The sequence below is a fragment of the Phacochoerus africanus genome, chromosome 13 (assembly GCF_016906955.1).
Source record: "Phacochoerus africanus isolate WHEZ1 chromosome 13, ROS_Pafr_v1, whole genome shotgun sequence".
In the NCBI taxonomy this organism is placed as follows: domain Eukaryota; kingdom Metazoa; phylum Chordata; class Mammalia; order Artiodactyla; family Suidae; genus Phacochoerus; species Phacochoerus africanus.
Window position 1 is genome coordinate 76,715,087 of NC_062556.1, and position 24,545 is coordinate 76,739,631.

Below are 24,545 nucleotides of genomic sequence, written 5' to 3' on the forward strand. Positions count from 1 at the left end.
TCCATCTGCCTCCAGGCCTGGCCTCATGCTCTGCTTCCTGTCTCCAGAATGTCACCTTAGCCTGTGATATCACACAGTCAGGGTGGACAGAACGCAGCCTTTGCATCTGGACCCCTCGCTGACCTGTGCCAAGGTCACAGATGCCTCGCAAGGCTTCCTTGCAGTCACACCCAGAGCGTCTTCCTTTTTCATTGCTAGGTAGTATTCCCTTTCAGGACAGGACCACTGTTTGTTCATCCACTGATGGACACTTAGGTGGTTTCCAGTTTTGTTTTGTTTTGTTTTTTCCTTTTTAAGGTAAAAGGTATGGCACATGGAAGTTCCCAGGCTGGGGGTTGAATCAGAGCTGCAGCTGCCAGCCTACACCGCAGCTACAACAACACAGGATCCGAGCTGCATCCACAACCTACGCCTCAGCTTGCTGCAATGCAGGATCCTTAACCCACAGAGCAAGGCCGGAGATTGAACCCACATCCTCATGGATACTAGTCAGGTTCTTAACCCACTGAGCCACAATGGGAACTCTCAGTTTCCAAGTTTTAGCTAAAATAATGGACCTCTCTGAGCACTGCCCCACATCTTCTGGTCAGTATACACCTGGCTTTAGCCGTCCGGGCCTGCGTCCCCACCAGCATCAATGGGCCCTCTGGCTGCCCGGAGTCCTCTAGCCCTTGGCGATCCCAGTTCTCTTGTTTGCGTGTGTGTGTCAGCCCTTCCCGGAGCCGCAGGCATACCTTGTCCAGATTGAATCCACTTTTCCCTAATGACCAGTGGTGCTTAGCTCCTTTCAGGAGCCTCATTTCCATCTGCGCCTCTTCTCTGTTCAGATCTTGCGCCCGTTTTTCAATCAGATTGCTTGTTTCCTTGTTATTGATTTCTGAGAGTTCTTTCTCTATTCTGGATAAAACTCATGTATCGCCTAAGTTGTCTTGTGACTGTTTCTCCCGGCCCGTGGCCTGCTTCTTATTTTAAACAGTATCTTTTGAAGAGCAAATGTTTTCATCTGATCACCCTGCCTTTCTCTATGGCTTGGGGTTTCCATGCCTTATCGAGGCAACCTTGGCCTGATCCAGAGTCACCAAGATGTTTCCCTGCGTTTTCCTCTAGAACCTTTGCCATCTGAGCCCTTACAGTCGGGTCTGTGATCCGTTTCGACTCAGCGTTTGCATGTGGAGCACGGTGAGGGTCAAGGGATGTTATTGCCTTCATAGCGACATTAGCTCTATAATCTGTGTCGAGTAATTTGGGGGAGCAGGACAGCAGGAATTCCAGGAGGCTGCGTGATTCCTGTTGAGGAAGAAGTGAAATCTTTAATTTGGAAGAGTACCCAGGGCTCCGTTATCTATTAATGGGCAGCCATGGGGAAAGCTGTAACGTCGGCTCTGTTTTGCTGGAATGGGCAGTGGACAGCTACCGTTGATCTACTAGTGGTTACCGTCTGCGTAATATCCTGTTCAGTGCTAACCTGCACGCTACCGTTAGCTTGGAAAAGGGCCTGAGCTCACTCTGCCAGGGATCGCATGCTGCTCACAAGGGCCAACGATCACCCAAGAAAGGTGACTCTTTCTAAAGTTTAGCTGAACAAAATAGCTTCCTCAATCCTAAAAAAACAGTCCATCCTGCCCAACCTTAGGGCCATCTGACATATTCCCAAACGTCTGTGAACAGCTCGTGGAATGTGCTGAAACTTGGGCCGGACCCCACCCCCACCCCCAGGCTCAGCGAGAACCACAGCATCCGAAGGGCCGGGAAGGGCCGGGGAGGTCCGGGGCTTGTTGCCAGCAGCCAAGGAAGGGAGGACCGCGGGGGGCGGGGGGGGGGGGACGTGGGTGTCTGGAGACCCGCCCGGTGCCCATAACAGGTGACGCAGGAAGAGGTCATTTGGGAAGGAGAAGGGATTTCCTACAATTCAGATGCTGGCCGGTCAGGCCTGAAAAGCTTATTCTTATTCCACCAGGAAAATACTGTGCCTGGATGAGCCGACCTGATGTGCAGGGAAGCGGGTTTACCCCGGAAGCATGTCTCTTTATCCGTCCCTGATAAGTGGCCCTCCTCTTCCTCCCTCTCCCAAAGCAGCGCTCCGGGTAACGAATTCTGGGCAGCAACAGCCCCTCCTGGGGCTGCCTGAGCACGAGGCGCGATGTCACCATGTCACGGGGCCTTTTGATTAATCATCAACCTGCCACCTTAATTTCCACGGCCGAAGCTGTAGAGCTGTTCAGCGTGTGCCCGGCTCTGATTAGATTCTGCCCCTTTTCTCACAAGTGCAAGTCCCAAGCTCGTGAAAGCTCAGGAAGTGTCTTGGGACTTGCAGTGCGTGCTGCCCGCAGCCGTGGTGTTTAAGCAATGAGTGCTTGAGACTGCCCTCAGCCCAGCCCTTCTAGACCAGCTTCCGCAGGGGACCCTGGGCACCCACGCGTCCCCGGGGTGAGCTCAGGGGAAGAGACGCTGTGGCCCCGCGTCCTAACAGTGCTGGGAGCGTGATCCTCCTCGCAGGCATCGCTGAAGCACGAGACCAAGAAGACCCAATTAGAAAGAGTTGTCAGAAAACATCAGTGTTAGGAGTTCCCGTCGTGGCACAGGGGTTAGCGAATCCGACGAGGAACCATGAGGTTGCGGGTTCGATCCCTGGCCTTGCTCAGTGGGTGAAGGATCCGGCGTTGCCGTGAGCTGTGGTGCAGGTTGAAGAAGCAGCTCAGATCCCGCATTGCTGTGGCTCTGGCGTAGGCCGGTGGCTACAGCTCTGATTGGACCCCTAGCCTGGGAACCTCCATATGCTGCGGGAGTGGCCCTAGAAAAGGCAAAGAGAAAAAAAGAAAAGAAAACATCAGTATTAGATCTTCTCTAATTATCTACTGCCCATTCCAGGCAAACAGCGCTCAGGAAGCCCGACAGGTCCAGCTTCAGGCCTGAGAGATTTTTCTTAGTCGGTACACCTCCCTCCCCCCTTAAGAACATCAGGAGGGGAGGAGGCCAGGGTGTGCGGGGATGCTCAAACTTGGCCGAGCAAAGAACCCCGCTGGGATCTTTGCAGTCGGAGCCAGCCCGGCAGGGCAGGGCCCGGGACTCTGCATTTCCAGCAAGTTCCCAGGTGGTGCCAGGCAGCACAGGGCCTCACTTTGAGCAGCAGGGGTGTCGAGGAAGATGGAGCCTGCCCCCACCCCAGGCCTCACTGCATCAGCCACCCCTTCACACGGAAGCCTCCAGAGCCCCAGAGTCCCACTCTCAGATGGAGTTGTCCTGGGTACAATGAGATAAGACTCCTTTTGAAACCTACTTCTTCCAGGAAGGTAGAGGGTTCCCGGGGCCTTTCGTTACCCTGTTTCCCAGGACGTGAGGAAGGTGGACAGCTCACGTTCCCTGGGGGCAGAGGACACAGGCCCTGGGCGTCCAGCCCCTTCCTCAGCCTCTGCTGGCTTTTAAGACATTTTCTGTGGAAATACGTGTATCAAGAATTCACTGCAGAAGCTTTAGGAGCGTGAGACCTCTATGCAAAGACCCCCTTAAGCTAGAGCCCTGCTCCTTCTGGGGAGGTTTTATTTTTACCATCGCTCACTGCAGAAAGAAAGCAAGAGATGGGAAATCGCTTTTCCGACTGGGACTTTCCATCCACGCTGCCGATGGTGGTGATTGGTACAGAGGAAAAGCCTTTCGGCGGCGGGGCATTCATTCTGGCCGCTCTTCGTAAACGCACCAGAGGCCCTGGCGGGGCAGGATGTCCGGGGGAAACCTGCCCCCGCGGGCCGCGCGCGCGCACCAAGGCCTCGGACCGCATCTCGCCAGGCGGGGTTGGACTGAGGGCAGGACGGAGGGTCCGGTCCTGGAGGACGAGGGTCTCCTTCAGGTTTCCTCCCACCCCGACCCCGACCCCGAGCCCAGGGAAGAAGCTGGCGGGACGTTTCCATCCGTCAGGAGCTCAGGCCGAGCGCTTCAGATGGCGTCATTTTCACCCCCTCCCGGCGCCACACACTGGCTACACGATCGCGCTCTGTCGGGGAAGATGACAGGCGTTGGCGGGAACGCAGAGACATGGCTGGAGGGCGGGAAAGCGGGGCAGCCGCTGTGGGGAGAGTGTGGCAGCTCCTCCCAGAGGCAGACAGACAGTTACCCCGTGATAGGGCCACTGCCGCCCCAGCACAGACCCCAAAGACGTGAAAGGGGGGCCTCCAGCAGGGGGTTCAGGGCAGCGCTATTCCCAGCAAACAGGCCGGTCTGTCCACACGGCGGAATACCATCCAGCCACGGAAGTGGATTCGCTGCTGACCTGCGTACACTGCAACAGGGGAGCCTCGAGAACGTGACGTCACGTGAAAGAAGCCAGACGGGGCTCCCTCGATGGCGTAGCCAGAGCGGGGGAGTCCCACAGAAACCAGTAGCAGATGAGTGGCTGGTCCCCGGAGGCTGGGACGGGGGGAGGGATGGGGTGCGATTTCCCTTGGGGTGAAGAAGGCACTTTGGAACTAGACAGCGAGTTCGGGTAAGGACGTGGTGCCTGTGCCAGAAGCCACTTTAACGCGGCCAGTTTTATGGTGTGGGCATGTCACCTCAGAAAGAGAGAAAGAGAAGAGTGACAGGATATTCCAGAAAAGGAAAGACTGGAGTTTTAGTCCCAAAACCAGACTTCCCATCCCAGAAACAAAAGTTTAAAAGGAGTTTCCTGACAATGGGAGGAAAATGCAAGCCTGACGTCATCGTCTGTGTCCTCATCAAAGGACTGGGGACAAGGCCGGAGAACGCGGACAGCGGGGCTCTGCCTCGTTAGGAAGCACGTTTCCGCTTGGCCTCCCGCGGGCGTCCCCCCAGGTGGCCCTGGCCGGTCGGGCCCCAGTTAGAGACGGAGTCTGAGGAGGACGAAAGTGACGGCGCTGCGAGTGCGAAGATGTTGTCCTCCAGGACCGGCCCCTGCAAGCGCACGCAGACTAGGAGTGGGCATCTGGAGGCTGGCAGGGAAGGTGCCATCACAGACAGCAAGGGCACGGCTGAGGGAGGGCCTAGAAACCTGGGTCGGGGTCCCCACACTTAGAGCCAGTGTGACCCTGAGAGCCCCGGGGCTTGGCTGAGCACGAGCCCGGGAGGCCCAGGGTCTAAGGCCAGGGCCTTCCGTCCTGCAGCAGGGCCTCCTCGACCGCCTCTGTCGCCTTCTCCAGAGACGGTCACACACGCTGGCTCCGCCACTGCACACGGCACGCGGGGGCACATCTCCTGGTTTCTGACCGGCCTCCGTGCGGCACCTGCCGGGGCGGGTGGAGAGAGCCCCGTGGTCTCTAAAGCACAAGCCTTGCCCTCCGTGTGCGCGGCAGGGTCCCCGGCTTTGGGCAGGTCTCGGCCGGCAGCCTCCTTCTCACTCTCCGCCCTCCCTCCGCCCAAAGAAACGGCCCCCCGAGCCCTGGGCCAGCCTCTGAAGGGACGCGCGGCTCGGGGTGACGCCCACGACGGGAGCGCCGCGCCTGGGCCGCGTCCCCCCAGGGGTGCGCAGGGTTGAGGACGGATTATAAACCTCCCGCCAGACAGACGAACGTCAGCTGCAGTGTGCAGAAGAGGGAGGGAGCCAGGAGCCTGGACAGGACGGCTCTGCGCCCTCCACGCAGAGGCCAGCCGGGCGTGTGAACTGCGGGAGCAGATGGGGCTCCGGCGGAGAAGGTTCTGTGTGAGGCGCAAGCAGCGGCCGCCCTGTCACCAAGGAGGAGGAGCCAAGGCAGAGCTGGCTGGGCGGTGGGTTTTTTTTCAATTTGGGCTCGTCTGGGAGGTTCATTAAACTATAGCTGGAGTGCGTAACTGGGTTCCGTGAGGAGAGAGAGCCCCCGTTTCAATCGTTTTATTTCGACGGTGGTAAGACTTGCATAGATTTACCTTCTTCACCGTTTTTATCCAGCTTCGTGGCGGCGTGAAGCACGTTCCCAGGTCATGCAGACGTCACCGTCTCCTCCAGAACGCGTTCCCAGACTGAGACTCTGCCCCATTAAACACTAGCTCCCCGCCCCTGCTGACGCTGGGCTGCTTTCTGTCGCTCTGGCCGCGACTCCTCTGGGGACCTCCCGTTGGTGGAATCGGAGAGTACTTGTCCTTTTGTGGTCGGCTTGTCTCACTCAGGATAGTGCCCTTGGGGCCCATCCACGCCGTGGCCTGGGTCGGAATTTCCGTCCTTTTTAAGGTGAATGCTAACAGCCCGTCGTCTCTGTCAGCAGATGCCTGGCTTCCACCTTTTGGCAGCGGTGGAAATGCCACCGCGAACGTGGGTTTGGAAATGCATCTCTTCAAGTCTCTGCTTTCAGTTCCCTGAGGCTCGTGCAGAAGCAGAAGCGCTGGGTCCGTGGCCACTCTCTGTTTAGTTTTTGAGGAGCCACCGTACTGTTTTCCACAAAGACGGTACCACTTACTTTCCCTCCAACAGAGCCCAGGGGTTCCAAGTTCACCACATCGTCGCCAGCAGGGAATTTTGTCTTTCCTCCTTTTTAAATAGCAGCCATCCTGATGGCTAGGGACATGCATTTCTATGTTGCAGAAACCTTTCCTTTTTTCTCTGTGTCGCATGCACACACTCTTGTGTGTGTGACAGAGAACAGGAGAGATTATCTTGACACCTGGATGCTGGCTTCACTTCCAGACCTATTGTATGCATTATATTGAGACAGACAAAATCCTCAAAAATTGTTTGGAACTTTCTTTTCTACTGAAGAGACTTTTAAAGCAGCCGTGTAAGTTGATTCTTTCATCCCACCAGATATTAGCGTTTCACATTCAGTAATTTTGGACAATCTTTTCTCACACTGAGTGTCTTTTCCCCTTAAACACTGTGATTTCTCTCTTAGCCAGAAAATCTCTCTGCAGCTGCCTTGGCAGAAGGTGGTGGTTTACCTAGAACGTTCTTGAAGAGCATAGTTCTCTTAGGAATGAAAAGTTTCAAAAGTACCACGGCTGAAAATGCTCCTGCATTGTCATGAATTGTGGAAACTGAACGTGTGTTTTTTTCTACAGGGCCAGCCAGGGCCAGTGGGCCCCCAAGGATACACCGGGCCCCCCGGGTTACAAGGATTCCCAGGACTGCAGGGCCGCAAAGGTGACAAGGGCGAGAGGGGGGCTCCCGGGATCACAGGACCGAAAGGAGACGTGGTACGTGCAGGACCTGGGGGCTTCTCTCCTCGTGGGCACAGCGGGCGCTCCTGGGCTGCGCTAAGTCCCTTTGCTTCTTTACAGGGAGCAAGAGGCGTCTCTGGATTCCCGGGGGCCGATGGAATTCCCGTAAGTTCTCCTGAGATTAGAATTTTCTAACACAATGTGCGCGTGCGAAGCCGCCGTGTGTGACTTACAGACGCGCGTCTAACTAGACCTCCCTTCTTGCCTAGAACAAAAAACCCTTGTGGGACCGCACGTGCGTGTCCTCCCCCCGCAGTCCGGTGAACCATGGGACGCATCGTTTCCTTCGTAAACGTGCTTCTGGACTTGGCTTCAGCGTTGAGGCTGCTTTGCTAAAACTGGACAGGGTTTGGTCATAAAAAGCTGCAGAGCTGCCCAGACACGCTGTCAAGAGCCGGTCTTAACATTTCTCTTGAATTCCAAAACCACCTGAATATAAAGCGGTCCAGCCAAGAGCGAGGCTGCCCTGAAGCCGGTGCAGCTCCTCAAATTCCTGGGAGTAGCCACACTCACATGGGGAGACGAGAAGGCGTGCTTTGTCCCTGAGAAAATCTCAAGATGCAATAAAATCTGTTTTTCTAACCTACTTTACTTTACTTCTTGTGGCATAAGAAAATAAACAAAGCAGCCTGACTCATAGCCGTCTTCACGGGATCCAGGAGCAAATTTCCCAGGGCTGGCTTCCTGCAGATCCGGCCTCCAGGATGCTTGTCTGCCTCACACTCAGACCTGCACCATCCGTCCATCCTCGTTCAAAGACAGCTGCCTCGGGGACTGGACATGCGTGCAGACGTCCGCCCTTGACCTACACGCTCCTTGTTTGCACAGTGCTCACACACACACACACACACACACACGCAGGATCCCGGGCAGGTCTTCAGCTCTGCATTCAAGGAGACATTGGCCGCAGGAGGCGGCAGTCAGAGCTGGAGAAAGGAAGCCACGCTAAAGACATGAGACCCACGTGGCTGGTGATCCTCAGTGTCACCTGGGGTGGGGGATGGGGACAGACACATCAGGGACAGCAGGCAGCTGTGAACAAATAAGGAAATAACTGTCACTTGAGTCAGAATCTTGAGACATTGGCGGAGCTGAAGAATCCGCAGGTTTCAAGGGTTAAACAAATAACGAAGGCAGTTTCCTACCAACTGCCTCAAACGAAATTGCCCAAGTTGTTCAGCTGCGCTTTTGGGAGAGTTCCTGGTGGCTCAGCAGGTTAAAGATCCAGCGTTGTCACAGCTGTGGCTGGGGTCGCCTCTGTGGCATGGGTTGTGGCCCTGGCCCGGGCACTTCCGCACGCCGCAGGCACGGCCCAAGGAAAAGCACAAACGGCTTCTTTGGTCTCTTTGGACCGTTCCTCAGAGTGGCCTTCTGGAAGTTAAAGTATGAACTTTCAATGGAGTGACATTACGAAGAAACATTGTAACTAATCTGTATCATGTTTTAATTCATTTTCCCACCTCGTACTCATTTAATTTCAGAAGCAAATATTTTGCGAATTAGGGAGGAAGTAAGCAGCCTGTGGAGGCCTGATTGGAGTGAATGGGCCACTGGTCGTTTTCTGCAGCCCCTCAGGCTGTCACAGAGCCTCAGCCACAGAATTCTGGTAAATATGCCACAGGGAGCTAACTTAGATGCCACCTGCTCTAAGTGGCCGGTGAATGTAGAGCTTGAGGGGTCCTGGTAGTTTCAGCTGTTGAGAAATTATCTATAAAAAGGAATGCGCCCCAAGAAAATATTAGAATTGTATCCTACAGAAATGTCTTTAGTTAAATGTTGAATAAGAGGTGGGTCTGGCTCAATGTAATTGAAATGTTTCTCTAAAGAACAGTTTCTTTTTTTTCCTTTTCTAGGTCTGCTCCTGCAGCCTATGGAGGTTCCCAAGCTAGGGATCTAATTGGAGCTGTAGCCACCCGCCTACACCAGAGCCACAGCAACACAGAATCCGAGCCGCGTCTGCAACCTACACCAGAGCTCACGGCAACGCCGGATCCTTAACCCACTGAGCGAGGCCAAGGATCGAACCCGCAACCTCATGGTTCCTAGTCGGATTCGTTAACCACTGAGCCACGATGGGAACTCCAGAGAACAATTTCAAACGAAGAGCCTGTTGCACGCAATTTCAGAGGACTTAGATCGAGGCCAAGGGGGTCAGAAAGACCAGCCGCAGAGAGAGAACTCGGAAGGAGAAGAAGGGCTCAGCGGCACACTTTAAGGGGTGCATCTCGGAGCCCTTGTGATCTTAAGGAGAACACCCACAGAGCCTGAGCCGGGTTTCTTTGGCTGAGTTCAACAGTCAGCTTTAGAGGCCCCTAAAAAAGAAGGCTTCACTTCCAAGACCAAAAAACAGCTGGCCCTCCCAGAGCCAGGGTGACTGAGTCGGTGATGCGCAGAGCCAGTCGGGATTTCTCTGATCCCCCAGAGCTTAGACTGAAAACCCTAACAGATCTCTCTTCCCTGAGGGCACCAGGTAAACAGTGGCCCCGAACCGCAGAGGCAAAGAGATGTGCCAGCCAAAGGAAACGTCTCCTTTTCCGGATGTATTTCTTACCACCACTCAGGGCACAGCACTCCATGCAGGGCTTGTTATGCCCCTAAAACTTCCCAGAGGTCTCCTAGTAAATCTAAGAGGCAGCTGACCAGCCTCAAAGCGCACTCTGGAATATGTATTTGGTCTGTTATCAGGAAATCCAAAATGTTAAGCAACTTACCCGATGAGAAAGCACACATCCTAAGGTCTGCTGGGTAAAGAAACCGCAAAACAGGCCGTGGCCTCGTCCGTTAGGTCCTAGGTTGTGAACCCCACCCCTCGATGTCTCCAGAACCAGGTTAATGCAGCCGAGATGCCCACAGACCCAGCCTGACCCCTCGTTATTCGAAAGACACAGGGAAACAAACCCGACTAGTGTCCTTGAAGAGGCAGGTACTATCCCTGGCCTGGCCTGGAAACTTCCACATGCCGCACGTGTGGCCCTAAAAAGCAAAAAAGGAAGAAAGACAGACACGTGGTCACGCTGCCTGCCCTCACGCCACCACCTGACATCTCAGCACACCGGACTCGCTTCCTGTTCATGTTAAGATCGAAACAGTCGCGTCCCCGGAGAAATGGCATGGGGAGATCATTCTTCTGCCTGCAGCAAAGCCACCGATGAACTCTCGCTGCAGGCGTGGGGCTCTCCCGTTCAGGCTGTGGGTCTGTCCACCTCCATCCGGAATGTGGCCGGGCACATCTGACCCTTGTTATCCCCAAGCAGCAGCTGCTTCTAGAATGTTCTCTAGAATTTTTATACCTACCCTCTCCTGTCCCTGCTAAAACAGCCTTGCCGTGGCCCAGTGACGCAGGGCCAGAGGAACCGTTCCCAGGACGGGTGGCCTCATGCCAAACGAACTCTGTCTCGAAGGCCCCTCTCCTGCTTCGAACGACACCTGAGTGCCTTCGGTCCCATAGTTCCTCACTCACTCTCTGGCTTGTTTTGCGTTGCCCTGGCCTTGGCCAAGGACGTTTCTTGTGAGACGATTCGAAGCCGTTTCATCACAGTTACAGGCGACTGAGCGCCCGTGGGCTGGAGACTGACCCACTCTGTCTATTTCCAGGGACATCCTGGGCAAGGCGGGCCCAGAGGACGGCCTGGCAGTGACGGCTGCAATGGGACGGTGGGCGACACGGGCTACGCGGGACCCGTCGGCCCCGACGGCTTCCTCGGGCCTCCCGTGAGTATGCGCACGGCTGCGGCCCCAGAGTCTGGGGGGCAGAAGTGGGAGACGGTGTCCCAAACTCACTTCTGGAAAGCCCTGCAGACGGCTTTTTAGGGAAAGTGTCTGCAGGAGACTCTCGGGGGTGGGGGCTGTTGACAGCAGCCGGGGGGCAGGCGGGGCGGGCACGCGGGAAATGGCAGCCCCCCTCCCCGGTCAGGGTGGGGACGCAGCCCCCCTCCCACCGAGATTGCCTTGCGGACTGGAGCCGGCTGTTCCGGAGCCAGACGACTGCCTTCCCGTCATGGTTCCCACGTCAGGGGGAAAAGCCCTGAGTTTGGTTGGCACGCTTCCCTCCTGTGGTTCCGTTTCTCCCCGTGCTCCGCCTCGGATAGCAGTGCACAGTGGTGAAAAGTGGAACCAGGATTTTAAAAAGCCTAGACCTGGGCCCAGTTCGCTTTTAGTCATGATCCCTCGTAGCCGCTGCGGTCCTTCGTGACCTGAGAGAACACGTGTGTTCTCTAGGACGTGCAAGGTGGGCTTTGCTTTTCTTGGTGGGAGAACTTTCGGGTGAAGATCCATTTTGTGGCCTCATGTAGTTTTCAGGGTCTTTCCAAGGAGCCTCGGAATAGTTCTCGGTTCTATGTAGCGACCCTCTTCCCACCAGTATGTTGCAAATTCAGGGTCAAATTAACATTTTGGAGGCCAAACTTTTTATTCAGAAAAACCTTTTCGGAGGGCAGTCGTAACATCCTTCACTGCGTTTCCACGAAGCAGATCAGCTTCTGGTCACACTCACAGCCCCCTTCACTGGCTGCTTTTTCACGTGACCCAAGTTTTCAGTAGGGCTGCACTGTGTTCTGTTCTAGTACCGCCGTGTTGGTTATCCAGACACACGGCCATCACTTTAAAGCGCCGGGTTTGGCATCCCCATCGTGGCTCAGAGGAAGTGAATCTCACAAGCACCCATGAGGACGCAGGTGTGATCCCTGGCCTCGATCGGTGGCTTAAGGATCCGGTGTTGCCGTGAGCTGTGGTGTAGTTCGCAGACACAGTTCAGATCTGGCGTCCCTGTGGCTGTGGCATAAGGCAGTGGCTGCAGCTCTGACTCGACCCCGAGCCTGGGAAGCTCCATATGCCGCGGGTGCAGCCCTAAAAAGCAAAAATAAAATTTTTTTAAACTTTGCTTTTATAGGCAGGTATTGAAAACCACATGTACGTGTACACCTGTGTGTATGTGCGCATTGTGTGTATCTGACGCAATTCCACTTTTAAAGGGTGACCCAGTATCTCGCCCACAAACGGTACTTCAGATGTATGTGTGGCTCTTTTCAGGCACAGTCACCAAAGAGAACAGACTAGTGTCACTGCAAAGAAAAGGAACAGGTCGGTAGAGGAAAGGGTGTGTTTTCTGAACGTTCACGTGGGTTTTGGAGCCGGTTTAAACCCTGTGGAGTTTCTCCTCCGGAACTTTAAGGAAGGTGCTCTTGGGCAGACACGAAAGTAAAACTCTCACCCTCACGGTGAGGGCCGGGATTGGTGTTAGAACAGCTGGACATTGGGGTTCCCTTGTGGCCCAGCGGGTTAAGGAGCCGGCATTGTCACTGCAGTGGCTCCGGTCGCGGATGCCGCACGGGTTCAGTCCTTGGCCTGGGAACGTGTGTGTGCCACCGGACACTGCCTGTAAGAGGTGACGTGTCATCATCCAAAGCATAGTCACTGCACTGAGCGCTGATGGACGGTTTGCTTCCTTTTCTCCTTCCGTGGTGTATGTGCTCATCCAGGGGCCCCAAGGACCGAAAGGGCAGAAAGGCGAGCCCTACGCTCTGTCTCACGAGGACCGCGACAAGTACAGGGTGAGTGGGCAGAGGTGGGGCATGACCCAGCTCCGCAGGGTAAACCCCCGAGTGCAGAGACCGATGGAGTAACCCAGAACCCCTGCTGACTTACAAATCACCTTCATTCCAGTCGTGACTGGGGATGGAATCACAGCATGAGACACATAATTAATGCTGCTGTCTGGTATTTATCAAAGTCTTAAAGACAGGGAATCCTAAGTCTTCATCATAGGGAAAGGAAATTCCTCTATTTCTTTAATGTTCTGTCTAAGATGACGGATGTTCACTAATTTATCGTGATGACTGTTTCATGATGTGTCTGCATCACATCGTGATGCTGCACCTGGAGCTCATGACGCCCTGGGTACCACACCTCAGTGAAACTGGAAGAAGCATCTTTTAAGGAGTCATCTTATTGCCCTCAGGCTGTTTCCAGTCCGACACTAACTGGGGGGCCCTCCCCATGTCCGCGGTACTCCAGGTGGCTGGTAACTAACATCGCCGAGTCCCAAGACAGCAGATAGGCTTCATACACTTGTTTCTTATATCCTGTTTATTGCAGTAAAATGTAACGGAACCTACAGATGCCAAAGCTAGAACTCTTAAAATTATTTCTTCCCAACAGGGGGAACCTGGCGAGCCCGGACTGGTTGGTTTCCAGGTAAGCGTCCTCTTTCTTAGAGGACAGTCCGAGCAAAACTGAAAGACCTCGGGACCCCACACCGGTCTGCCCACACTAACAGCCCGCTCTGCTCACCTGTCTGTAGGGGCCTCCTGGCCGCCCTGGGCCTGTGGGGCAGATGGGTCCGGTTGGAGCTCCAGGAAGACCGGTGAGTACCAAGCTCACGTGCTCCCCCTAGACATTGTCAAGGGCTCGCTAAAGATGCAGCTCCCTCACCTGCAGGCGCTGCTGGGAGCCTCCCAGTACAGCCCGAGGCTTGGGGTCCCCTGTACACGGTGTTGCCATCAAGGCTGAGGCTGAGGCCTCAAAAGCTGTGGTCCCCAGACCACTGCCAACCAGGTCAGATGTTGGCTTGGTGCCGTCCAGGTGCCCTTCCACTCCTGCACGAGCTCTCCCGACCCCACCCCTGACCCGCTGACAAGGGGTGTTATTGCTGGAAAAGCTCACCAGAGTCCAGCAGGTCAGTGAGGAAGAAACGGACTCGGCTGGACATACGCCATAGGGCAGGCGTGCCACCCCGGGCACGGCCGTCATAACAGGTGAGCTGTTGGACGTCAGTTGACAACGTGGCTGAGTGCCCACCTGGGTGGCACGCTGCAGGTGTCCCTCCTCCTGCAGATCCAGTAACAGAGTGAGCGGGGAGTGTCCCCTGTGGCGCAGCAGAAACGAATCCGACTGGTATCTGGGGGTACGGGTTCAATCCCTGGCCTCGCAGTGGATCAGGGATCCAGGGTTGCCATGAGCTGTGGCAGAGGTTGCAGATAAGGCTCGGATCCCTTGTTATTATGACTGTGGTGTAGGCCAGCACCTGTATCTCCGATTCAACCCCTAGCCTGGGAACTTCCATATGCTGTGGGTGCGGCCCTAAAAAACAGCGAAGAAAAAAAAAATAGAGTGAGCTGTGACAGGACAAATCCTTGGATGAAGGAGGGCCTGTTTCAAGTGGGGGGTGGGGAGGAGCGTGGCCGGGGCCTGGCAGCTCAGGCTCCCACAGCCTCAGGGCCGCAAGGTGCACTGACCACTGCAGAGTGTCCGACTCCCTCCTTCCCCACATTTCCATTAATAAGACAAACAGGCCTCACATTACTCCAGGAGAGCGCTTGCCTATAGGAGAGAGAGCCATTCTCAGAGCAAACCATTGCTCAAGACTGGGGCAGCTGTCGGGGAGGCTGTGGCCCCAGTTTCTCGACAGACTGTGAGGCACAGCAGACACTCGTGTGTCTGAGCGCTTCAGCCACACCTGCAGTTGGGGGTGGGAACCTCGTGCGTTTCCTTCAACCTGTCGGTAATAATGTGAGTCATCACTGATCATATTCCTACAAATCAAGTTCCCCGGGGGCCGTGGAAGTCATTTTCCAGGCAGCACACCTGGCGAGGCCCTTAGAGCAGGTGCATCTCTCCGGCTGAGAGATCCGGGGGAACAGAGTGGGATGAGGCTTAGGAGACACGCTGCTCCGCTCATTTTCCCGCACAGCTGTCAGCTCCTCGCGGCGCACGTCCCGCGGGGTCTGGGGCTCAGGCTTTAAGCACACAGTCAGGGAGATAGGAGACGCCAGGTGGTACCTGCTGGGTCCATAGCCAAGGTCACAGCCAAGGTCACAGCTTCAAGGGCTTCGTATCAACCTGTAAAAGCTGCCCCCCGCCAACACACACATCCCCCCCGTCCTGTCCACTTACTTGTATTCAGCACAAATGGCTCTTCTAAAGCTTTTTTTTTTTTTTTTTGGTCTTTTTGGCATTTCTTGGGCCGCTCCCGCGGCATATGGAGGTTCCCAGGCTAGGGGTCGAATCAGAGCTGTAGCCACCGGCCTGCGCCAGAGCCACAGCAACGCGGGATCCGAGCCGCGTCTGCAACCTACACCACAGCTCACGGCAACGCCGGATCGTCAACCCACTGAGCAAGGGCAGGGACCGAACCCGCAACCTCATGGTTCCTAGTCGGATTTGTTAACCACTGCGCCACGACGGAAACTCCTAAAGCATTTTTAAAACTTTTGTCCCAAGTGTGGCATTGACACTGAAAGCTTTGCACGAAGACACCCGTGATCTTGGCAGGTGGACTTAAAAGTGTCCGTGAACACTTGCCGAGCCACCAGCAAACCGCGCTAGCTGGTGTCCGGCGGGGAGCTGCAGAGGCGCAAGGAAAAGCGGTCTCTGCAGTGAGCGGGCCTGGGACCCCACAGAGTGATCAGAGAAGGACACGGGTCACGTCAAAAGCCTGAACCCAGAAAAGCAAAGCAGAAACAGCTGTGCGTGGACCGCCGGCAGGTCCTGAGAACCGGGCCTGACCCCTGCCCTCTCCCCGCCAGCCCGCCCTCCCTGCCGACACAGACCCGCTAGAAGCCTCTCCACATGCTAAATACACAGAGAGGCTTTCCCAGCGCTTTCTAGCAGATGGTATCTGGGGCCTGGGGTAAAGAAAACAGGTTACAGATTTCTTTGTTTTTGTGCAGGGACCGCCGGGACCCCCTGGACCAAAAGGCCAGCCGGTGAGTGGGGCATCGGGGGAGGGGGTCCGGGTTTGCCCACATCCTCCCTGACGGCAGCAGCACTATGTGTATCTCCTGTGAGGGCCGTTTTGTGGGGGTTTAGACTTCATGTTATAAACTCCAGGGATCAACCCGGCGGTGCAGCTGGACGCCGCTGCCCGAGTGCGTGGACGCGCTCAACGGCTCGTTGTTTGCAAACCCCGTAGCATTCCTGTGGTCCCCGGAAAACCCAGCTGGTGCGTGTGTGACTAGAAGCGTAGACCAAACAAACTGGGGACAGCCCGTTCAGACCCACACGTGTCCGCTGACAGGCAGGGACAGGATGGAGCTGGCTATGTCAGGGCGCTGCAGGCGTCTTCTGTCCCGGATGTGGGCAGGTTGTCCCAGAGTGTGAGGTCAGCCACGGGAGACGCGGGTGTGCAGGGACTTTCAAGCCAGGCTCGGGCCCAAAGCTCTTCTGTTTTCATCGGAGAAAGGGAACTCAGTTGGCTGGAGCACCGCAAAGGAGGTGGCTCGTTGGGAACTTGGAGGCAGAAGTGGGGTTTCATGTGACCTGGGAAAGTTGGATAAGTGTCCAGGACATACAGCGGGAGGTGGGTGAGGGACGTATTTGAGTCCAAACGCAGCATGAGTCAGAAATGCTGGGCTACCATTACAAGCATTTGACACCCATTCTGTGGCCTGCCCAGGGCCCATTCCCATGCCCGCCCGCGGAAACCCCACCTCTGTGACCGCCTGGGGGCCCTGGCTGTCAGCACCCCGGCCCAGCTCCCATCACCTCTGACCCGGCTTCCGGCTGCGGCTGGAGCTCGTTAAGGCTGCTGCCCCCGCCCCTCGGCCAGGCTCCCCACTGTCTGGCAGCCCCAGCAGGCTGGGAACCGCCCGGAGCCATGGGGAGCGGATGTAGGACTGGGCGGCCGAGCCCAAGGTCACCTCAGATCCCCACTTGGCTGCAGCACAGAGAACCCTCGCCCTCCGTCAGGTCACTTCCTGGTGACATGGTCACCGGCTCAGGAGTCAGGGGGTCCTCGGGGCCCAAGCAGATCACATCCTCATGTAGCCTGGCTGCGTGTCTGGGCTTTGATTTCAGCTCCCAGCCAGGTGGAAGAGCGGCAGAGAACAATTCATCAAAACCTCGTTGTTATTTACAGAAACTCTCTGAGTGTTGGAGGGGCGTGGTGGAGAGATCAGACAGAGCCCCACGGGTCCTGTGTCTGGGTGGAAATGTAGAGGCCCTGGGGACCAGGCAAAGTTGCTGGAAAGTCAGAAAATAGGGACTTTTGAGACACAAGGGGGCATGTCATAGAGCTGCTCACATGGCTCACTTCAGGCCACACGTGGCTGCTCCACTTGTGAAACTATTCGATACTCGTCAGGTTGCCAGCCATGCTTTCTTTCTCAAGCAAAAAGGAAGATTAAAAGTTTGGCTAGGAGTTTCCGCCGTGGCGCAGCAGTAAAGACTGCGACTGCAGTGGTTGGGTCGCTGAGAAGCAGGGGTTCCATCCCCAGCCCAGCGCAGCGCTGCCACAGCTGCCGCTCAGATTTGATCCCTGGCCCAGGAACTTCCATACACTGTGGGTGCAGCCATTAAAAAAAAATGGCTACACCATCAAACACCATCCCTAAAGTCATTAAAAGAGTAGGAAATCTTTATTCGAAATTAGGATTATTCTACCAAAATGAGAAAGTCTGAGGCCGAGGAAAGTATGGAGTCATTTACAGTCAACTTTCTGGCCATCGGGATTTTTGAAGAATAAAATATATTCCAAAGCAAACAGCAGAGTTCTTCCCATCATGGCTCAGTGGTAATGACCCAACTAGTGTCCATGAGGACTCGGGTCCGCTCCCTGGCCTTGCTCAGTGCGTTAAGGATCCGGCGTTGCCGTGAGCCGTGGTGTAGGTTGCAGACCCGGCTGGGATCCCGCATTGCTGTGGCTGTGGCATAGGCCTGGCGTTGAATGCTGAGGTTGTGGCCCTAAAAAAAAAAAAAAAAAAAGCTAGCAAAGTGTTCCCTAGGGTGACAGGGGAACTTAGTCCACTGTTCTTGAGGTTTTGCTTAAAGTATAGAATACACTTTTCTTAAAAGCACATCTGTATTAAAAGACTAGTATATCATTTTTGAACCCCAGCATTTTCATCGTTAAGGTTGAATGTCAGTGAATGCTCAGAACACACTGTAAGGTGCCACTCCCTGCAAGTGACACAGCTTCTTGATTTTCTTTTCTTCCTATCATGTGATATCTGGGCTCAAACTTTTAGTACACAGTTTATATATGGAAATAGCAAAAAAAAAAAAAAGACATTAATTTTCTTTTAATGTCAATTAGTTCCTAGAAGCTGAAGCCAGAATATCATCAAAGATAGTTGTCTAGTAATGTCGCACATGGATAGGTCTTAGGTTTCTGTTTCTTAAAAAGAAAAAAAAAGTATTTCATAGTGACTATTGACTTTTTAAAACTTACAAAAGCTATTTCTCTTTCAGGGCAACAGAGGACTTGGTTTTTACGGAGAAAAAGGTGAAAAGGTAAAGGAAACGTCATAGATTGAATTAGGAAATAGATCGCTTTATGTTTTATGCTATTATTTCTTCTTAATTTTATTGCAGTATAGTTGGTTTATAAAGTTATCGTTTTCCCTCTGTACAGCAAAATGAATCAGTTATACGTATGCATCTATCCATTCCCATATAAATTACACAGAAGAGTGAGTGAATTTCCCTGTGCTACACAGCAAGTCCTCAGTAACCACCCATTCCATATACTATCGTGCCATCCCAAGCCCCCAGTCCCTCCCTCCCCCACCTTTCCCCTTCATATCACTTTTTTAGATTCCACATATAAGTGCTATCACATGATATTTATCTTTGTTTGGCTTACTGCACCTAGTATGATAATCTCTAGGTCCATCCATGGTGCTGCAAATGGCATTCTTTCATTCTTTTTCATGGCTGAGTAATATTCCATTGTATACATGTACCATATCTCCTTTATCCATTCCTCTGTGGATGGACATTTAGGCTGCTTCTATGTCTTTGGCTATTGTAAACAGATCGTTGGAGTGCACACGTCTTTTCAAATTACTGTTTTCTTGGGAGTTCCTGTCGTGGCTCAGTGGTAACGAACCCAACTAGCATCCATGAAGATGCAGGTTCGCTCCCTGGCCTTGCTCAGTGGCTCAGGGATCCGGCGTTGCTGTGAGCTGTGGTGTAGGTTGCAGACTCGGCTCAGATCTGCCATTGCTGTGGCTGTGGTGTAGGCCAGCGGCTATAGCTCCCATTCAGCAACTAGCCTGGGAATTTCCATATGCCACAGGTGTGACCCTAAAAGGCCAAAAAAAAAAAAAAAGGATTTTTTCTTTGCATTAGTTCCATAGGAAAAAAATCACAAAAGGAAAACACGGAAATATCCAAATACATAAAAACTGAAACTCTTGTACAGTGGAATATAACAAAATAGTAAGGTAATGAAGAAAAAAGAAAAACTCGCAAAGAAATCATTGGGCAGAAGGGAGAATAGTCCCATTAGATAGAAGGAGAATGAAGTTAATGCCTGTAAGCTACAAACATCCAAGAAAACTATCGGGGACCCAGCAGGTAAAGGGCAGATGAGCAGTTTCAGGCCTTTGGGGTGCAGTGTCAGCAGACCTTCAGGATGGACCGTGACGAGTGCCCCTCTCCAGCGGACGCATGATCTCCATGTGCTCCTGCTCAGATTAGGTGACACCCAGTCTCAGATTTGCTTATAGAGTTTATGTGTGAAAACAGCAAAAGAAAGGCACTAACTTCCGTTTTGTGTCAGTTAGTTCTCAACGGCGGAATCGGCATATTGTGCAGGGAGAGCTGTCTGATCATGTTGCAGATCAAAGGTGTCACCACCTGTGTATCACGTAGAAACGTCTTTCTCCGTTTTCGATAAAAATGCAAATCCAAGCAAGCCTGAGATCCTATATTTATTGAAGCTGCTGCTCTTTATTATATGTATATTTTTAAAGCTTTATCTGGTGTAGTTGTGGTGAAACTGGAGTGGTCTTTCATTTCTTACGTCTTAGTACCAGTCTTAGAAAACAGTAGAGGGAGTTCCCATCGTGGCTCAGTGGAAACGAATCTGACCAGCATCCATGAGGATGCAGGTTCAATCCCTGGTCTCGCTCAGTGGGTTAAGGATCTGGTCTTGCCGTGAGCTGTGGTGTAGGTGGCAAATGTGGCTTTTGATCCCACGTTGCTGTGGCTGTGGTGTAGACCGGCAGCTACAGCTCCAATTCAACCCCTAGCCTGGGAACCTCCATATGCCTCAGGTGCGGCCCTAGAAAAGACAGAAAAATAAACAAACAAAAAGAAGAGAGCAGTAGAGGAACACATAGCAAAAACCAACAAGACCTTTCGCCTCCAGACCCAGTAAGGTCCTTGTGTGGAAACTCACTGTAAAGAGAGAGTCCACAGAAGCAAGTGCAGCCCTAAACTGGGAACCGCCTAAGCCACCCGCCCTCATAAATTCCAGGCGAGTGTTCATGCGACAGGAAGCAAGCCACTTTACATTACGGCCATTTTATTTTACACAGGATTTTTCTCTCATGTTGTGATTATAACGCTGGAGAACTGGTGTACGTGTGACAAGTAATAGCAAAGATAAAAGAGCAGTTTGCGGGAGTTCCCGTCGTGGCGCAGTGGTTACCGAATCTGACTAGGAACCATGAGGTTGCGGGTTCGGTCCCTGCCCTTGCTCAGTGGGTTAACGATCCGGCGTTGCCGTGAGCTGTGGTGTAGGTTGCAGACGCGGCTCGGATCCCGCGTTGCTGTGGCTCTGGCGTAGGCTGGTGGCCACAGCTCCGATTCGACCCCTAGCCTGGGAACCTCCATATGCCGCGGGAGCGGCCCCAGAAAAGACCAAAAAAAAGAGCAGTTTGCGGGGGGATTGTGCCTGTGTTCACCCTTGCCCGTGGCTTTTCACTTTGAAGACGAGGCTGCCTTGCTCCCCATCCGCAGGGTGACGTGGGACAGCCAGGACCCAATGGGCCAGACAACCAGCAGCCCATAATAGCACCCACCAAGGAAACCATCTACCTGGATCAGTATAAGGTAAAGCGGGGTCAGCGAAACGGATGCGTTGGACTTAGAACAAGGAGACGGAGAAGGCAACGTCCTTTTGTCTTATTCACACAGTCCCGTTCAGATGGAAAAGCCCTCCCCGCCAAACTGGCCAGTTACACCGGAAGGGCATTATTCCCGGTCACACAGGTGTTCACAGGCCATCCTTGTGAACAACTGTGATGAATTTGAAACAACGTGAGACTATTTTCCAAAAAATCCCAGGTCTGTCTCTAGTAAGGACATGAGTTAGTGGTCGGAGCACCGCTCAACGCCAAGATAGGGACCATCTGAACAAAGGGTTGTATTTGGCAAAATACAACTGACTTTTACTCTTTGCCAACATGGAGCACCACTTGGGGGATTTTTTGGATTAAAGTCAGTTTTCTGACTCATCATTTCTGTTGATATTCTGTGTGATTAAAAATTGACTCTCAGAATTAACAAAAATTACTCCCCTGCTCTGCCACCCACGGGCTCGGACAGACCCCTCTCACCCTTCCTCACTTCGGTTGACCTCATGTAATACTGCCCTCGTAGAGCTGCAGAGTGGGGACCAGTGTGAAACACGCCACATGAGGTCACGGAAACAAAAGTAAAAGCCCCAAACGTAGCACGTGATTCCTGTCTCTCAAGTATCTGATGGGATGCAGGTGCCGCGTCGTGGGTGGGAGAGGGGAGGCTGGGCCACAGCCACGGGGGAAACCAGTCCGGGCAGCTGTGGCTGTTAGGAGCCACCTGACCACCGACAAAAGTGGTCTGGGAGGTGGCTGGCGTGAGGCTAGATGAAGTGGCTCCGTGGGGAAGAGGCAGTTACATGCCAGCTGCGTCTAGAGCAGCACATCCCTGGTCAGCCAGGCAGGAGGGCCTGTCTCCACAGCCATCAGCGTGGGTCCAGGAGGGACTCTGGCCCCTGGGGGTGACCTGACCATCAGCCAGGCAGGGCCTCTGTCCAGCTTCAGGGCAGGAGCCCAGGATGGAGTGAGGCCAGAGCAGGTCGGCCCCCGGCGGGGGTGCTCAGGCGTGTGAGTCCCACGTCTTAAATCTTCTGCAGCCAAGAGGGGATGGGGCCGGCCGGCCTGCAGGGGGCAGTCCTGGGCTGCAGGGGCCCCGGGAGCTGGCCCAGGGGTGATGGGCGTGGACCAGCTGGTCACCACATTCCTTTCCCCATCTTAGACCAAGAGAAGTGGGAAAGCTCCATCACATAACGTTAACACTGCTTCCCAAAGCCACGCTTGCTAGGGGTTTTTTCGTATGTTCCAAATAAGCCTGTTCCTCGGAGGACGCCCCTAAAAATCTGTCCCTCGGACGGGTATCGCCTCAGGCCCCCGCCTGGGCAGGTGCTCCCCGCCGCTGTGGGGCCAAAGGAAACTGCACAGGGGGAGAGACAGCCTTGCGGCCACATCGAAACACCAGGCAGTTTGGTTCCTGTGTGGAAAATTGAGGCGAAATAGCACTTTTCCCCTTGAATTTTGAAGCTGCAAAATTTAGGAGTCATTTCCTTCGACTCGTTTATAATCATTGTTTAGAGTTTTATGAAATACGTTTGGCCTCCTCCCATAAAGCCGGGTGGATTTTACCCGTTCCTCTTCTTGAATGAACGAGCCTTGCTCACCGTTCGCCTTCTTCGCAGGGCGAAAAAGGAAGCGAGGGGGAACCCGGAAGAAAGGTAGGTCAAAGGGACGAAGCCGCGTCCTCTGGCTCCCGCCCGGGCTTGGGGTTCCCATCGCAGTGCGGAGACCGCCCGCGGCGAGCCGGCCCGGAGCTGCCGCCCCTGGTCCACAGCAAGGACGTTTCCTCTTGTCACGCTGCTTTTCAGAGCATGGCCAACATCTGCTGCAGCTCGTAAATGACCCTAAAGAGACCCTTTAAGGGAGCAGATGTGCAGCTGGGGCCGGGTGGGGTTGAGGCGGCCGTGCTGGGCTCCAGCCGCGTGAACGCTCTGCGGTCTCTGGTTGGTTGGGCCATGCCCGCTCATCACTCCCGGGGGGACGATGACAGGTGCTACCCTTGGTTCAAGATCCTGCGGGCCGCCGGCAGACCTCCTAGGAATCGGCCTTTTGGGAGCTGGAAGAGACAGGCTGTCGGGGGGCGGGGGGGGTGGTTGCTGAGACATGGAGCCCTGGGGGGGCAGGTGGGGAGGGGGCGCTCCCATTCCCATTCTCTCCTAGGGCATTTCCTTGAAGGGAGAAGAAGGAATCATGGGCTTTTCCGGATCGCGGGTAAGCCATGCACTTCACACCTGCCCTTTGCTTCGTACCATTTGCTTTTTCAAAAGACTATTTTACGTTTCTAAATTGCAGTGGAGCGGATGTAGAGCAGTGTACGCTGTGTCTGTACAGTATCGTAGGTCCCAGTTTTTAAAGGCAACACTCCACTTGGAGTTACCGTAGAGCACGGGCTCTGTCCCCTGTGCGCTGCAGCCCATCCTTCCGGCTTCTTTTGTCCATGAGAGTTTGTACCTCCTAAGCCCCTACCCTCAGGCCCACAGCAACGTGGACCCAAAAGCCCGGGTTTCTCCTATGCCCCCCTTGCCCCCCCCGCCCCCCGCCACAGGCGGTCCTGCACCTCAGTGGTCTTTCGGCTGCAGTGTGAGCTCACACTGATGGACGCATCTTTATCCCCCAGTAACCACAGTATTTAAAACTGCACGCCCCCCTCTGGAGGGGCAGGACAGAACCCAGACACATTCCTGCTCGTATCAGGCCAAGTGACTCTGTGGTAGCAAAAACGCAGGCAAAGAAGCTGATTTCTTGTTGCCCTTAGAGTCCAGGGAAAATGTCCCTGGGGGGTGGGCAGGGGTGGGGTGGGAGGTGGCAGCTTCTCCGGAGGAGACTGGGCCACTTGTCAACCCCGGCCCAGGACAACCCTCCCTCCCTCCCTGGGCAGAACTTGGCGGCGGGCCCAACCCAGCCCCACGTGAGCTGGAAGTGTGGGCAGAGCCCAGGCCAGGAAAAGGGACGGTGTCTCGGGACACCGCCACTCAGAGGACACGCGCTACAATCTCTGAAAATGAGAACAAAGGCTGCTGAGAGCACTGGGGTTCGGGCCTCTTTCTAGCTTTACCATTTTGACTGAGCCATCATTTGAAGTCTCCATATTCTGTTAAGTGATGGACGGAGTTCTCCCTGAAAGTGGGGCTTAAACGGTCCATCTCCCCTGGAAAAGAACAGGGGGCTGCGGCTGGCCAAGCTTTGCACTCGGTCCACGGCAAGTCCCGCGGCAGCGCCGGCCGGGAAGGCTGCTGCAAGTTCCGAGCTGATACCACTCCTGTTTTCTGTTCAACCCAGGGTGTCCCAGGCTTCGATGGTGAAAAAGGTTCCCCAGGACAGAAAGTAAGTTTGAGATGCAGAGTCCGCTCCGGGCCCGAAACCTCTGACAGAGGGCACGTGTGAAAACTGCGCCTTCGCGGGGAAAGGGCCCCGAGAGTGCCGAAGACCTTGCCCACATTCCCCTGGCACAGACCATCCTTCCGCCGAGATCTTTCTCACGAGGGACTGGCCAGAACAAGCCCATCGAGAGCTCTCAGGCTCAGACTCGTATATGGGAGCGTAGACGCTTCAAAAAAGCTCGCTGTGCCAAGTAGCCTGAATGAGCAGTTCTCTCGTTCAGCAAGCCAGCCCGGC

At 54.4% G+C, this 24,545-nt stretch overlaps 1 protein-coding gene across 2 annotated transcripts in view; it reads left to right on the forward strand.

The window, feature by feature from the left end:
• COL4A2 (collagen type IV alpha 2 chain) overlaps window positions 1–24,545 on the forward strand; it is a 178,229-nt gene that overhangs the window by 95,549 nt on the left and 58,135 nt on the right. For both annotated transcript variants that reach the window (XM_047755980.1, XM_047755981.1), the window contains 12 exons: window positions 6,976–7,110; window positions 7,195–7,239; window positions 10,729–10,845; window positions 12,612–12,683; window positions 13,291–13,326; window positions 13,433–13,495; window positions 15,801–15,836; window positions 18,319–18,360; window positions 20,818–20,910; window positions 22,553–22,588; window positions 23,091–23,141; window positions 24,210–24,254. In XM_047755980.1, coding sequence (XP_047611936.1) covers window positions 6,976–7,110; window positions 7,195–7,239; window positions 10,729–10,845; window positions 12,612–12,683; window positions 13,291–13,326; window positions 13,433–13,495; window positions 15,801–15,836; window positions 18,319–18,360; window positions 20,818–20,910; window positions 22,553–22,588; window positions 23,091–23,141; window positions 24,210–24,254 — 771 coding nt within the window. The remainder of the gene's footprint in view (window positions 1–6,975; window positions 7,111–7,194; window positions 7,240–10,728; window positions 10,846–12,611; window positions 12,684–13,290; window positions 13,327–13,432; window positions 13,496–15,800; window positions 15,837–18,318; window positions 18,361–20,817; window positions 20,911–22,552; window positions 22,589–23,090; window positions 23,142–24,209; window positions 24,255–24,545) is intronic.